Raw genomic sequence first — 15,926 nt, 5'->3', positions numbered from 1 at the left:
ATTCACTGCTGCCTGCCAAACACATAATCTAAATGCTCTTATTGAGTGTTTAAAAATGCTCAATAACCACTCAAGCCAAATACTTCCTAAAAAATCAACCCTAATTGATTTAAAAAAAATCAGTCCCCTGTAGCTCTCTTCCTCTATAGACTTTCTACTTGTAAAAAAATTACTCAAATCCCCAATTTTTTGAGCCAACTATTGAATTCAGTAATTAAACACAATCATGCCCCCAGCTCTAAACTTCTGTATTATTCTGAATGTTACAGAGGGAGAGCTCTTTTTACCTTTAGGGCTCATGAGAGTTGCCTCCACCGCCTTGCCTCCATCACCACACCTTGCCTCATCGAAGGGCAGGCACTGCTCCCCTGTTCCTCCTATGACCTCAACATTTTTGGTCAGGTCTTTTGCCCCCGTGAGCGACTTGGGCCGGTAAATCCTGCGTGTGTTTGTGTCGGAAACGTACAAATCTCCTGTCACGGGGTCAGTTGCCAGGTAGTATCTGTGAGCTGGGTTGTTGCTGCAAAATGGAATAACACATTGCATATGCTGTAGTTAATTGCAGCTAACAGTGGATTAAGGAGAAAACAGTTTAGTTCCTACGAGTGTGCAGTTATGCAGACAGAGTCAAAGTCAATGGTGATGCTCCATGCACAGGTAGCACAGGTCACAGCCCCAAAAAGGTTTTGGTCCACATTTCTCATCTGTGTCACAGACAGCCCCATCTAGATTAATCCTCTAGAGAAAGATGGTCCATTTTGTCTTTAATGCTCTCAGGCCAGTTCAGGCTCTCTCATTAGAGACTGCAAATGCGTCTCTAATAGGCCAAATCAAAATACTGGAGTTTAAAACCTTCTGAGAGTTCTGGGAACCTTGATCTAGTTCCAAATTTTGCAGCAGGAGCCCAGGCCTCACTTACACTTTGTTGGTATTATCCTATCTGTTTTATTATAATTTATACAAGGCTGCTGGGGTTCATGGTTTATGTAATTCATGAACAGATAAGACAGAGTTTGAATGATGAGTTCACAGGAAAGAGATAAGACATCATTCATAAGTATTTGTTTAATCCACTGCTTTCAAATGCACGATGTGCATGATTTAACACATTACGAAACGTCATCTCTTCCACCAGAGACCAAGCAGAGCTCTTCCATTCTTCTTAAGTCAGAGTCATATTTCAAATAACTGTACACATTGGCAGAAAACCGCTAACTATGCCAGCACAGTCTTTATTACAGTGAAAATATATATTGCTAACCATTTTCCCAGAACCGTACATTTTGCCTCTCCTCTGGTGCCACATAATTGAGAATTACTGTCTTTTCTTCCCTGCTGGTGAAAAAAACAGCCCTGGAGATTACCTTTTGTGTTGATATATTATGATGTAGAAACTTAACCCACTGCAGTTGGGATTCCTGACCTAATTTATGGCATGAAGAGCAGAAATAAGGTCATGTAAATACATGAGGTAATTTCAGATGCTCCCCTCATGGATTGAAACAGAGTGTCAGAACAGTCACTTCTGATGTTTGCAAAAGTGCTGCTTAAACAGATCTACCAGTCTGGTGGTAGCCAAACATCTGTTCACAGAATGCTACGCTTCACGTTTGGTAAATACGTAACTGTGCTAATGTAACACATTTTTATGTACTGCCACTTGGAAAATGCAACAGAGACCAACAGGAACAACTTGTGAACAAATTATGTCTTTTAGCAGGGACAGATTTTTATAGCCATCCAATTACAAAACAGAAAAAAATGTGTTGCATAAATAGGATTTTATTTGGTTTTAAGACTTTAACATGTTGGTTCAGAATGAATGAAACCAAGTGAAACAGACTAATGAAATCAAATACACAGTGATTAGCACCTCTTTAAAAGCTCTGCTATTGCACTGAGTGTTGTACAGCATGTCTGAAAACAATCAAATGCAGGCTTACTTTAAATTTCTGTCTGTTACAAATCTATTATTGCCAATGTGCTAAATAGTTGGAAGGTATTTTCAAAACCTTAATTTATGCAGTGATCATTTAATATGATCACTATGTAGTGTACGAATTATTTATACCTCCATAGACTGCAAATTAAATTATACCCATTTACATGATTACTTTGGTCTTTAAGAAACTTTGCAAACACTTCAAATACAAACACATTGCAAGATGTGAAATGTGCAATTAAATTTTATTTCATTGTAATTTAAAATAAAGTTCTTTCTTACACTACTGAAATCAAAGTACCTCTCTTCAACCCATCTAACATTGCCTCAATCGTATTTTTCAGCCATTGGAATAAGAAGTCATCAAATCAAAAAGTAAGTAATTTATGCCTAACACAATTTATTTCCAAAAAGAAATTTTAAAGCTCTTTTCTTCATTAATATGAAGATGTACATTCTAATTAATTCCAACAAAAAAGAAATCAGGGGATGAGTTCTCACGGTAAATACAGTATCCTCACCAAACCAAAAGAAATCACCTGATAATTTAAATGTATTTTCTTATATTCCTAAAGAGTGGAAGTGCACAGGATATCACTACTGAATCAACAGAAACTCTCCAACTTGCCATATGTAGATGTCTAATGGCTCCTTTCTGAGCTGATACAACAGGCTTAACCTCAGCATTTCTTTTCAGGTGAAGGTTGCACAGCCAAGGAGGCTTTAGCCAATAGAAACCCCCAATAATTGATGGGAGAAAGGCACAATTTGAGGAACTGAATAACTGTCAAGTGAAAACTACATTTGTTTTCTAGCCAGAAAATATCCATGAGCACTATGCAGATCACAAAAATAGTACAGGGATAAGCAGCCAGCAGCTGGAAAGCTGCAGAGTTTATGCAATTTCATTGTACCCTGAAATGAAATTAAGCTTCTGCCTTCTACCAATAACAACAAATGCAAAGAAATTAAATCCCCAGCCCGTGACTTATTGACTCATTCAGTATTGCCTAATCACTTTCAGCAGCCTGCAAAACATGGACTTATGTACCCACACTGGCTCCTGTAAAGACAAATGTCTAAAAATTAACTTTTTCTGTCTATGCTGAATAATAGTAAGTGCTTTGAATTGAAAGTGTGCACACACGCATATACAAAGTTGTAACTATCTATTTCTCTTTGCTTTTATCTTGATTAGGCCAAATTTTTTATTCTTCAGCTGTCAGATCACCTGGACTATTCTCCATGTATAGTTTTTTTGAAAATACTCCTCCTGTTTCAGTCCCTGTCTCTCTTGCCTTCAGTATGTGCCCTCTAAACCATATATCCCCTCAAAGCTGTTTTTATGTTTTGTTAGACTTTTTTTTCTGCCTCTCTATAGATTTGGGATAGTGCCATAGCCTACAAAAGACCTCCCTGTCTTCAAAGTCCTTCTAAAAATGACTTTTTCCATGAATGTCTATCAGCATTAATCACCCACAGGCAGCAGTGTGCATAAAGACATCGTTTCAGCTTTGAGATTGAAAAAATGTGAGGTCACTGGTACATGAGAGGAGAAATTTGATCTGCATTCTCTCTCTGTAAAAGAGAGTAAGGCTTCTTGAGCTAGGAGACACATCACACTGTGCTGAAGCACTGTGTTTATAGGCCAGGAAAGGTGAATGCTTGAATAGACAAGAGATCTGAACTAGCATTTAGCCTCATTCGGTAGTTTTACTTGGGGAATGCATTTTTTAGTGCATTTTCTTCTAATACCTAGCAATTATCTTTTGCAAAATGGTCTATTGAGGGCTTTTTTCTAAACTGTAGTTTAAGTAGAAATCTCCTCAGGAGTCTGAAAGGCTTGCCAGTGAAACTGGACATTTTCTTCCTTCTCCTCTTACAGGCCAGACAGATGTGCTTCCCTCTGCAGAATTTCACAGGACTTTGCATGAATTCATGCAGCCAAAAGAAAGTATTTGGTCTCACAGTGTGTCCTTAGCTGGAGAGCCCATGGCAAGAGGATTTGCTGAATCCTAAAAGTTTACACATCTTAAATAAAAGGCGGCTAAATTAATAGAATAAAAAGCTGCCAGGGGATATGAAGCATCAAGATCCCACTCTTGGCTTAGGAAGTCTCTCATCAGCAAATCTCTAAGGCTGAGAGTGGACACTGGGAAAATGTTGTATGACGTGAGAGAAAACTCAGGCTCATAATAAATCATATTGTGCTTCACAGTGGGCTCCACACCTCCTGCCTACTGGCTCCCCAGCTGCTCCTGCAGAGCCAGCTCTCCACAGTCTTCTCTGTCTCCTCCTGTGGCCAGGAGGAACCACACGTCACAGCTGCTATATGGGCCCATGCTGTTACACTAATTTGTTTGGTATGACTGCAATTTTGCTACCTGGAGCTTCTGCATGTTTAGGCATGAATAAAACAGAAAAGCTTCAGTATTCTCCTTCACCAACTTCTCTTAGATGCAGGGATCCAGTTCCTGAAACACTGCAGTTGAGGCTGTGACCACAGTTCTGCCAGAGGCAGGAGAGGGTGGCGCTACTAAATCACAGCAAAACAAACCTCAATATGCATTCACTCTTTAATCCCTTTCTGTACATTCCACATGCCCATTTTAAGTATTATTCCACATTCTATATATTTGCCAAGACAATGTTCTATCTAGCTGCAATCACAACTTCGTGATACCACAAGGGATATAATTCTTTTAAGAGTGGTGGAACACATACAAACTAATTGTAATAGTGAAACCCTAAACCCACCAAACAGAAGAGACTGCCTTTGAGTCACCCTGGGAAAAAAAAACCAAAACCACAAAACCAATTCTGATCATTAGCACTGATGCAGACACCTTAGTTAGTCATGGAATTTTTTGCCTAACATATCTGAAACATATTTTTGTAAACATAAAACCTTTCCTCACACAGAAGTATGTCCAAAGAAAAGTGAATTTAAAAAACAAGGACAACAGAGATATGACTCTGGGATTTGTTTAAAAACAAGGAAGGGAAATGGCAGCAAAAAGGAGAGAAAGCTACCAGTGAGCCTGCTAAGCTTAGTAGCTCTGCCACAAATGTTTGCAGGGTTTCATGTCTGCAACATGATTTTAGCATGACTCTGTTTTTTTCTTCCTTATCTGCACCAGCTGCTGTGGAAAGCAATTCTAATATCCACCTACTCTTCTGTTCTTGCCATTATTGTAGCAATGCCAGGATGGATGAATGCTGTACTACAATCCTCGGATTACTGTTGTTTCTGTGACCAATTTTGTGAGTCTGGGTGTATTTTAAAATCTTAACTCCTGGAGTTGTGTTACTGCTATTTCAACTTCCATTATTAAAAGAAAGTCACCTTTAAAGAAAAAAATCTGTTAAATGAGAGCCTGAAAAGATTCAACATCAAAAGTCTAATAAAATGAACTCCCTTGATACTTTTATATGCCATTCTCATCATATTTGGTGTATCTGATTAATGAGTGAGTTTTGATTGGATCAGCAAAAGAGCTTGCCAGCAAGGAGTGAGCAGAGATGAAGGAACAGCAGAGGAGGGCACACACAAGCATAACAAGAAGCCTGACTGTGGACAGAGAGTGATGAGAAAAGAGGAACTCATCAGAAAGGACGATACAGCCTGACAGTTGACATAACTAAAACACATGAACTCATTATTTTTGAAAAATACTCCTCTTTTCTAGTAATACATCTCAGAAATGACTTGCCCATTATAAGCATTCATTTGTTAAAAAAGAAAGAAGAACAGTTAGAAAAATATAAATCTTCCTTAAGGAATGCTTACCTATGTCTAAAATCTTTATTTCTTGGTGGGAGCAAGTAAAAAAGAACAGAAAAACATTATTAGACAAACATTCAGAAAGGATGTTAAAAGACGAGAGAGAAGAAGGCAACGTTTACATCTGTCATTAGTGAAGTGTTGAATGATTGTCCATTGTCCACTTACATTGACCACATATGTTAACTCTTAAAATCTGCTGAATTATTACTTCGGGTAGATTAAACTCTCACATTAGATAAGCATAGTTAAAATATTTTATGAGGGTAAAATATTTTCATTTCAGCTTTAAATACTTTAAAAATCTTTTGACTCAACCTCTGTTTTGTTCCCAAAAGCATTTGCAAACTCAAACTTACACAATTGTAGAAACTCATTCAATACTTTAATTTGCCACAGTAACTCATACCTCCAAAAGTCCAGGATGAGAAAAAGACATACCTTAGCTCCAGAACACTAGTTACATTTCCAGATGGGAATATCCGCCGGACGTAGTTGAAATCTCCCACGTACAGACTGCCATCTATCCCACAGGCCAAGGCAACTGGAGCCAGCAATTTGTTACCATCAGCTTGACCATTGCAGCTTGGACAGGAGATGCTGCGTCGTCTCCCGTTGCCCATAATGCTACTAACAACTGGGGGTTGCTGAGATATAAATTGATTTTCACCATTCCCTTTGTAGAGGATTCCTGCCAGATAATACAGGAAAATCCAAATCAAAACCCAATAGCATTCATAAAAACTCTGAATGTATACACATAAAATGGTGCAAAAGTATTGTAAATATTCTTTTAGCTAGTTAGTATAAGTTCAATGAATTTTTATTGTTTCACCACCATATTTTCCTCACAACAGATAGCAACTTTATTAAAACATCTATAGCTATATTTAGGTTATAAACATGCAAACATTAGATTATCTTGTCCACAAAATTTAGTAGAAATGCTAAATATTGTAGCTCTTAAAACCCCAAAATGTTTTCAGTTGTTATTTTTAAATGTTAATGATTTTTATAGCTATAATTCAGAATAAAAATTGTCATGCTGGAGGAAATGTTAAGTATATTAATGGAAGGAAGGTCTGTGTTCCTACATCTTTACAGTTTTGAAATAGTCCAGAAAGGACTGAAATTCTAAAGTGCTTTATAAAAAATGAAAATGAATATATTTGCAAATTGTATTCCTAAAGTCCTAGTATAACTAATTACGAGTATCATGTTGAATGTAATCTGAAGTGGATTACTGTTGCAAATTGTAAATATTAATTAAAGAGCCACTTCAAAAAGTTGTCGATTGCCTCAATTTTACATTGTAAAAGATTGTTTACTCAGCTCACAACAAAAGTGTTCCTCTGGCAACAAAGTCTGCCTCAATACTACATCTGCAGTTATAGGCTGTTATTAAAAATGTCAAAACAACAAAAAAAAATGGTGCCAAGCCAACCTGCCTCTAAAACTTAATTCTGCTTTGAGGCATGAAAGAAACAATAATTTTGTGAAGACAAAGCAATATGCCAGCAGTATTTTTCTTCCTTATAGCCTACATAGGAAATCTGAGAGGAAAAATGGATGCTTTGTGTTAAATCTTCAGTCTTGTTGGGAAAAAAAAGTATGTTAAAGTGTTGCCAGGACCCTCATTGTTCAGTCTCACGATGAATCCATTAAGGAGTCCTCTACAAATGGTCAGCTATTACGGTTCTACTCATAAGTCACCATGTGTCTTTCCGTGGTATAATCCGTGTAAACCACTTTGTACTGTACAGAGATCTGGGTTTTACTGATTGCATGCCCAGAGTTTCATGCAATTTGGAGCTGAGGGATACAGTTATCTTTTAAGAAGTTTAGAAGAAATTTAAGGCGTATTTCTCTTTCCCTCCTCACTCCTCAAGTGCACGATTTGAACTGAAAGGTAGGAGAAAAAAATACTTTGCTTTCCTCTTTAAATGTTTTAGGTGTCTTCACTGCTTTTAATGTTATAAAATGCAAGAGATTATAAATGTAAAACCAATATGATAAAATTGGAAACGTGATAAAATTGGAAAAAATGAAAATGGTTAATGGAAACCTAATGGCAAGTAATCCAAATAAGTAATCTAAATCAAAAGAGGAAGAATGTGTTTTTCATGAATAGTTAAAGCCAGAATGCATTAACAGTATACGAAATCCCCTCTCCTATGATTACATCATTTATGACAATCATGGCACTATAATTTTGCCTGAAATAGCTGAGTTCTACAATTTTCATCAGTGGAATTCTAGAAGTCAGCACAGTGCACTATTGCACCTGATTTATTCTGTCATTACCTTGAAAAATTGGTCCTTCACATTTCTCCTCTATTATCACAGAGTAAAAGATGTACATTAGACTATTTACTGCAGTAGTTTGGATTTCCGTGCAAACACTGTCTGCACTCTCTGCTGAATAGATTTATGCATCTCATCCATGTTGTCATTACAACTCTCCACTTGGTTTATTCAATTAGACACATGACACTTTGAAAAGTCATTACTTGTCAAATGTACTCTTCAACATAATTTAAAGCCATCATCAATTTACCCAATGAACAGAATCAGTTTTACATATATATTTATAATTATAGCTCTTTACAATTTTAGATGGATTACTTTACAATAATTTGCACAGTTGTTTTTGTTGTTTTTTTTTTATTTTTAATTTTAAATTAGGTACAATGACACCTTTTCACTTGATTTGGTGACCTTGTTTCCTTACCAGTCAGAGGCGATGCTTTAAGTTTCTACTACTGTGTTACACATAATAAGCTTGTGTACTATGGGGAGACCTTCATGGGACATCAAGTACTGCAGAACTGACAATCTTCCTGATAATTACTCTGGGTTCCTCTCTTGCATGAAAACCAAGTGCTACCAACTACTACTTTAAGCTATGTGACTGTTTACTTCACCTTTCCTACATGCTTCCAGCCAAGTTTTTCCAAATTTCTTCCTGTTCAGTGTTGAGCTGAGGTTTCCTTAGCATGGCACCCTGCCAACTGTTGCTGAGCAGCTTGCTTGACCAATACACTTTGATGCCAAAGTTACTGTGCAACAGCAAATTGCAGCTGGAGAGAGGAGTGAGAATATGAGCAAGCAACAGCTCTGCAGACAGCAAGTTCTGCAGAAGGAGAGGGAGGAGGTGCTGCAGGTACAGAGCTGAGATTCCCCTGCAGCCCATGGGAGAAGACCACAGTGAGGCAGCTGTGCTCCTGCAGAACATGGGCACCCGTGGTGGAGCACATATCCACTTGGAGGGCCCATGCCAGAGCAAGGGGATGCCCAAAGGAGGCTGGGACCCTGTGGGAAGCTCCTGCTGCAGCAGGATCTTGGCAGGACCTCTGGACACATGGAGAGAGGAGCCTGTGCTGGAGCAGGTTTGCTGCCAGGACTGGAGCCATCTGTTCCTGAAATACTGCACCCCACAGAGCAGACCCCACTGGAGCAGTGGTGAAGAACTGCAGCCCGTGGGAAGGACTCTGAGTGGAGAAATTCATGGAGACTGTCTGTGTGGGAGGGAGCCCATGCTGGAGCAGGGAAGAGTCCTTCCCCTGAGGAGGAAGGAGGGACAGAGACAGGGTGTGGTGAACTGATCACAGCCCCATTCTCTGTGTCCCTGCACCATAGGCAGGGAGGAGGTAAAGAATTCAGGAGTAAAGTTAAGCCTGGAAAGAAGGGAGGATTGGGCAAGTTTTGACTGGTAATAAATTATATTAATTTTCCCAAGTCAATTCTGTTTTGCCCATGACAGTGACTGCTGAGAGATCTGTCTCTGTCCTCATCTCAACCCATGAGCTTTCCATTCTGTTTTCTCTCCCCTGTGCAGCTGGGGAGTGACTGGGTGGCTTTGGTGTCCAGCCAGAGTCAACCCACCACAGCATATCCAACACAGACTGATGAATTTATTCATGCATATGTACTTTTAGGATGCAGAAGCATGACATTCAGAGTAAATAATACAAACAAGGAATATCCTGAGGTGGAAGGGACCCACAGGATTATTGACTCCAACTCCTGGCCTTGAACAGGATAAACCCCAAGAATCACACTGTGTGCATGAGAACATTGTCCTAAGACTTTCTGCCAACCCTGACTGGCTTGGTGTGACCACTACCCTGGGGAGTGAGGAAGTACAAATCATTTACCATTTGCAAAATGTTCTATAATTTCCTTTTTAAAAATAATAGCACAAATAGCAGAAAGTTTGAATGAGAGACTTGAAGTGCAGGACAGTAGAGCAGTGAAACTAGCAAGAGGAAAATTAACTCCTTACCATTCTGAACATCCAATACATGATGCTTATCCAATGTCCAACCACCCATGTTGGAGGCATCCAGCTCATAACCCTGCAAAATGGCAGTGCGCTTTTCCCAGAGAGTCAGATCCAAGCAAGACTCATACTCGTAACCTACAGACACTGAAAAACAGCACACGGCCTCGTTCAGTACAGGATCTCATTCTGAAGAGGAGTTTAAAGAATGGCATTTCCTTAAACTACACACATTCTTTTGCTCTCCTAGGACACATGAAAATTCCTATGGCTTCTTAGACATGTTGAAGATACTAACCAGAATCTTAGGTTATTAAAATATTTTAGCTATTAAGAGTAAGTGAATTAAGACAGAGGAAATCCATTTTGTGATGTAAGTCATACTGCTATTGTACTTTACCTAAAGTACACACAGTGTGCAGACTAAACACCATTATTATTAGGCTGAGAGTACTTCATGGGAAGGAAAAAAAGTTAAAAAATGTCACTTTTCATGTGAATGAAAAATGGTGTCTTTTTCCTTCTGAAGGAATTTTTTTCTCATAATTCAAAGCTTAGATTAGTTTTTTCAATATGTTAGATTAGTATTTTTCAATATGTTTTAATATCCACCGATGTAATTTTATTCTGCCAAACATTTTCTTAATGGATACAAGCATTAGAGGTGTGCTTCCCTATGTTCAAGACAACACTAGAAGTACAAAAATCCTCTGTAACACATACCAACAGCTTCAGATAATCCGTAGACCCTCTGATTGTATGCATCAGTTTTATCCCATATGAAGGTGTATGCTAGATTTGGGGATGCAGGGAACCATTTTTGGAAAAGTCTTCCCACCACTGCCACCATAAGATGAACCTTCATTAAATTAAATGGTATAACAGATTGGGTCATAGTAATCTTCAGTACAGATTTATATCCTGCAGCCCTGGAGCTCAAGTATGATAACTTCAGGTCCGTCCCTGGTATTGTTGTTTCTTCATGAAGTACCTATGCATCATTAAAAGAAAAATACAGTATTTCAATTAGTTGGAAATTAAACGAAACAATGCATCTATCATAAAAGGCTGCCTAACTATTACATGACAATCCATTAGGAAATATCATCTGTATTTGGCCTTCATGGTTAAAAAAAACATAAATAAATAACGTTTCACACTTTTTCTAAAAAGTCAAGTCTAAATTCTTCATTACACTGAAGCTGCTTAGTTGGTACTTTCTGCTCAAGCATTTCAAAATTATCTCCCTTTTTTTTTTTTTTAATGAGGAGCAAAGGAGGCATGAGGAAACATTCCCAACTGATTTTTCCTGAAGAGGCAAAAAAGCATCTCTCAACTAAGTGAAAATTGCCCCTTATGGTGCTGCCACCCATGTCCCAACTAATAGAGGCGTGTCTAATAAAGGCAGTAGAGCCTCTAAGGAGAGCAAAGCTTGAGGTTTGGGTTGGGATGCCTAATTTCTCCTGTAGGAGCAGGAAGAAGTCCCAGGTATTTTATTATTTGCATTACCAGTGGATTGTAAATACTTTAAACTAGCTCATTCTTCCATTTATTTTGAAGACAGATAGGTAGGATGCCTCAGGGGAAGTTTTTCCATATTTTCTGATCAATATTCACTACTCAGATATCAGCTTATCACTTTCACATTTCTGAGAGGTGGAATGAGTCAATTTTATTTTTAAAAGGTTCCTCCCCTCCTCTACCTTGTCATTGCCTCTGTGCTGAGAAGCTTTTGTGGGTGATGGATGGATGTGAAATGTTTCTGTGTAATGTGGATAAAAGCAGCCTATATTGCTCTATGCCTCAGTCAGAACATAAACACTGCAGCCAGCACTTGCAGTGAACAGCTACCAGGTATCCTGGTTTATTGAAACAAACAAAAGAAGAAGAAAAATGTATCTAGACACACTTAAAGGTAATGTTTCATTGGTGAGGAGTTCAAAGGATGCTGAAGCACAAGCCCAGAACCTTAGTGGTGTTACAGGAACACTCTTGGGAAGTAAATTAAGAAAGGTTTATTTTACTTTTCAGTCTCCCGGTCCTGAAGTCTGAAGACTAAACATGATTTAGTATTAGTGAGAAGCAGACTTCAGGAGAAGCACTGTCACAAGTACTAGGCTTAAGACTTCAGTGGGATCAAAACCTGGCTACTACACAAGTGCTGCTAGCTCTCTGTGCCACAGAAATCCTTGGACACTGCTTCTAAAAAACTGTGTTGAATAGGGTGAAGTAATGTGGTGGGTGGTCAAGGAGGGCAACACATGCTACACCATCCTCTGCATTAGCGTTTTTGTTGGATCTACAGAAAGGTTTATACAGTATTAATTCTATCTACTTCCTTCCCAGTGACAGTAACAAAATTTCAGAAATACTATTTTGACTCATTGTCTGGCATTATAATTATTTACATCCGATACATATAGACATAAAACTGTTGTTCTTCAGTTAGACTGTAACAGAGCTTTAGGAAATAAAGTATGAATTGGAAGATACAAGACAAATTAATTACGATTTTTAAATTCTTAATTCTTACTCTTTGAATATTTCTTTGTTCTCCACCAAGAACCTGGCTGAAAAGAAATGACAAGTAGTCACCTTGAAGGAGGTGAGTGTGGCCTCATTTCTCTTTGTAAATCTAGTCTGTTTTCCCTGAGCTCAATACACAGACTGTCTAATCCAGAGAACAGGCAAATCTTTCCTACATGAACAAAACCACCTCTCTCTAGAGAGGTAAGTGATTGTGAGCACATTCCTTTTCTGAGATTTTGAAGGAAAAGCACAAACCACCCAGGAACAAAAGACAAATTCCTCCTCAAGACACCAGCAGGACTCTCATATACTGCACATTAAAGCTAGTCTAACAGATGGAGGTCTCTGTAAGCAAGAGGAGAAAAAGAAATAATATGCTTGTAATAGGACACAATTTAATGGACTTCAGTGGTCTCCTGTTACGACCATGGCTTCTTTTACAACTGCAACTGTGGAAGAGCAGTGTTAAACACATAGGTGGTCTTCCAGAGCTCTTGGCTGAGATAACAGGCAATAAAGAGGACACCTTGAAGTTTCAATTTTCAAGAAATTCCACTGTGTATTTGGATTACTATCAAATTAGAAACTAGGACACTCATGCAGTTCTCAGCGAGGTTTAAAAGAAAACCTAAACCCCTATTATTAGTTTCTGCAGAAGCCTCAAATGCCTGCTGGAAATCTGACTTTAACTTCCTTTTTTCCATAAAATATCCCCTGTAGTAACTTATTTTCTTGAGAACTTTAGAAATGTATAGGTAAGGTTATGCAACTCAATCTATCTCCCAGAATCAAGCATTACAAAGAGAATTAAACAGTTTCATGTTCATCCAAAAAGGTAAATCATCAGGCACAGCAGAGAGCTCCTATGGGAGCCATGACAACACATCAATTGTAAAGCAATCAGGAAAGTCACCGGGAATAAAAGTCACATCAGGAATCACCAACACAACCAAGCTGTCTGTGCTTCACCTTCTCCACACTGAGTATAAATACCTTCAGAAAGGCTGATACCCTAAGGGGACTGACTTATTGCCCAACCACCAAATTCTAATGGCTGACATTTTACTTGTGGATGATCAAGCTACTCCTAAGGACAGCAGTGAAATATTTAACTTAGGGGACTGAGATAAGGGTCACCTCAATTTTCACAGGGTTTGCTGTCCTCAGAGTTCCAGCTGGTGTCCGAGTCACATAAATTGTGCAAGGCTCCTCATCTCTCATGGCCAGCAGGACTAAAGCTGTCCAGGCTCTAGAATGCTTTCCTGCTCCAAAATATGATATGATTCAGCTGACATGCTCTGATGGTATTCAGAACACTGAATAAGTAATTCTGTTAGAGGGAGAAATGCCTGCTGTGTTGCTGTGATTTTTTTTTTTTTGGCAAATTGAACAATTTCAAAAGAGGATTTGAGGACAAATTTCATAAGTGAATGCAAACTTTAGTCCTAGTGTCAGAAAAAGGTTGTTTGCTGAGAAATAACAGCTGAGCTGCTGCATTAAAATGTAACATGATCTAGGTTTGAGAGGGGTAAAGATGGCATTTTTAGATACTAGCAACTGCTGCTATTATATAAAGGCTGAGATTAAGGAGTACCAAAATTATACTTTAAGTAGAAGCTGAAACTGCTCATTTCAAGACAGAAAAAATGTTTTCCTTTAAAAAAAAAAAAAAAAAAAAAAAAAGCTTTCCCCTACAATTGAGGCTCTTAAATTACCATTTAAATCAAGGAGAAATTAAAAGGGTAAAATACTTGTTTTTTCTAGACTTAAAACATGGTTTAGGTACCACAGAGAAGAGGGGTAGGAAAAAGCCACATACATATAGAAATATAAAAACGTGTCTCTAACAGAATAAAGAAAAAGGCATGTACAAAGTCTCAAACAGAAAGCAAAAGAGAAGAAAACCATGAAACATGCTGGAAAAGAAGGAAATGTATAAATGGAGATATTTGGTTCTGCAAATAATCTCAATTTTTTTCTCAAATTTCAAGTATGAACTCGAAATCCTGAAGATTTTAGGTAAGTGAAACTAGGGTGCAGCATCCATAGAATACTAAGATTTTTAGATATCCTATTATGTTGTTAGTTTAAATGTTAAAATAGGTTAATTTTTTTTGCTGAAACCTTAGCCACCCTGAAACTACCAGTAATTATTTTTATTAAGTCATTGAAGCTCATGTTTTATCCTGAATTCCTCTGGGTAAATAAATTTTCCCAACCTCTGCCATGTTACTGCCAGTAGTGAGAAAGAGTCTGAGGAGAAGAACCTTGAATACATAATTTGAAGGAAAACATCCAGTTTTCATTCTCTCATTCACATGAAGTGATGGAAACAAGAGGCTCAGGACCTGCAGAAGGCATCTTGCAAACACATATAACAGCAGATAGTGGAAGTTTAGGAGGGGGGAAACCCTCAAATACTCAGTTCCAGAAATGCTCACTGTGAGTCACATGGGCTTCTGCCAGACCACATGGCAATATATGGAAAACAGACATTTCAGGCAATTATTAGGAAAAAGAGAGTAACAATATTACCTAATACATAAAGCCAGCTCCAGCTGAACCTGAACTCCCTCATCTGTATGCAGTTTATTGCCTCATTCCACACCGATTAATCTCAGCTACTTAAGTCTAGGCAAAGCATGGTACCTTGCAATTAACAGTAGATAAAATCATGCCTGAGCAGTCCAAATTTAGTTAACATGTTATTATCAGCCCTCTTGAGTAATGATCTGTTGGGTCTGTGATCACCTCTTTACCCACTGTGTTTGTTCTTTCCCCTTGCTTGCCCTTTCTTTTTTTTTCCAGTTTTCTTTCATACTGCTCCTTTGGCACAGACTTTAATTCCCCCTCTGATCAATTTGGGATTCATAAGCCACTAAGTACACTCTTGGAAACATTATCTCCAAGGGATGATGAAGCACTTCAAGGGATGATGATTACAGCAGCTCATCATTTTCTCCTGTAGTACGTGATGGTGAGTGCTGTCACAGCACACCAACAGGGTGGCTAAACACTGACTGCAAGAACATGGGGAACAACTTCTTTCTCTCTGCTTTCCTCAAGGTTCACACACTTTAAACTGGCACTGTCCCTTTTTATATGAAAAGATCAGCAGCAGTTCCTCTGGAGCTGAACATACAGTTTGAATAGTATCTGGTTCTGCCCATCTTTTATGAGAGGAGTGATTTTTTTGGGTGACAGATTGTTGAGCATTATGCATTTCTGAGGGGAACCTGACCCAAAGGGGTACACGCCAGTCACAGCTGTGCAGTTCCCACTTGCTGAAGGAGAAAATTATGTGTGGGATAAGCAAAGAATACAGAATAAAGCACTGCTTAATGTTTTCTTACATAGTATTGAATTGGATTTTTGCATACATAACATTT

At 38.4% G+C, this 15,926-nt stretch overlaps 1 protein-coding gene across 35 annotated transcripts in view; it reads right to left on the bottom strand.

Annotated features, from left to right (window-relative positions):
* TENM3 (teneurin transmembrane protein 3) overlaps nt 1–15,926 on the bottom strand; it is a 1,291,378-nt gene that overhangs the window by 37,061 nt on the left and 1,238,391 nt on the right. For 30 of the 35 annotated variants that reach the window (XM_071432120.1, XM_071432133.1, XM_071432134.1 and 27 more), the window contains 5 exons: nt 10,732–10,999; nt 10,012–10,155; nt 6,168–6,417; nt 5,733–5,753; nt 288–520 (listed from right to left, as the gene is read on the bottom strand). In XM_071432120.1, coding sequence (XP_071288221.1) covers nt 288–520; nt 5,733–5,753; nt 6,168–6,417; nt 10,012–10,155; nt 10,732–10,999 — 916 coding nt within the window. The remainder of the gene's footprint in view (nt 1–287; nt 521–5,732; nt 5,754–6,167; nt 6,418–10,011; nt 10,156–10,731; nt 11,000–15,926) is intronic. The other 5 variants (XM_071432135.1, XM_071432137.1, XM_071432157.1 and 2 more) reach the window with 1 other exon arrangement.

This window comes from Agelaius tricolor, unplaced genomic scaffold, assembly GCF_023055355.1.
Source record: "Agelaius tricolor isolate 1412-34295 unplaced genomic scaffold, bAgeTri1.0.p SCAF_8, whole genome shotgun sequence".
NCBI lineage: Eukaryota > Metazoa > Chordata > Aves > Passeriformes > Icteridae > Agelaius > Agelaius tricolor.
Note: the sequence above shows the minus strand (reverse complement) of the source record. Positions and strands in the feature narration are given on the sequence as shown.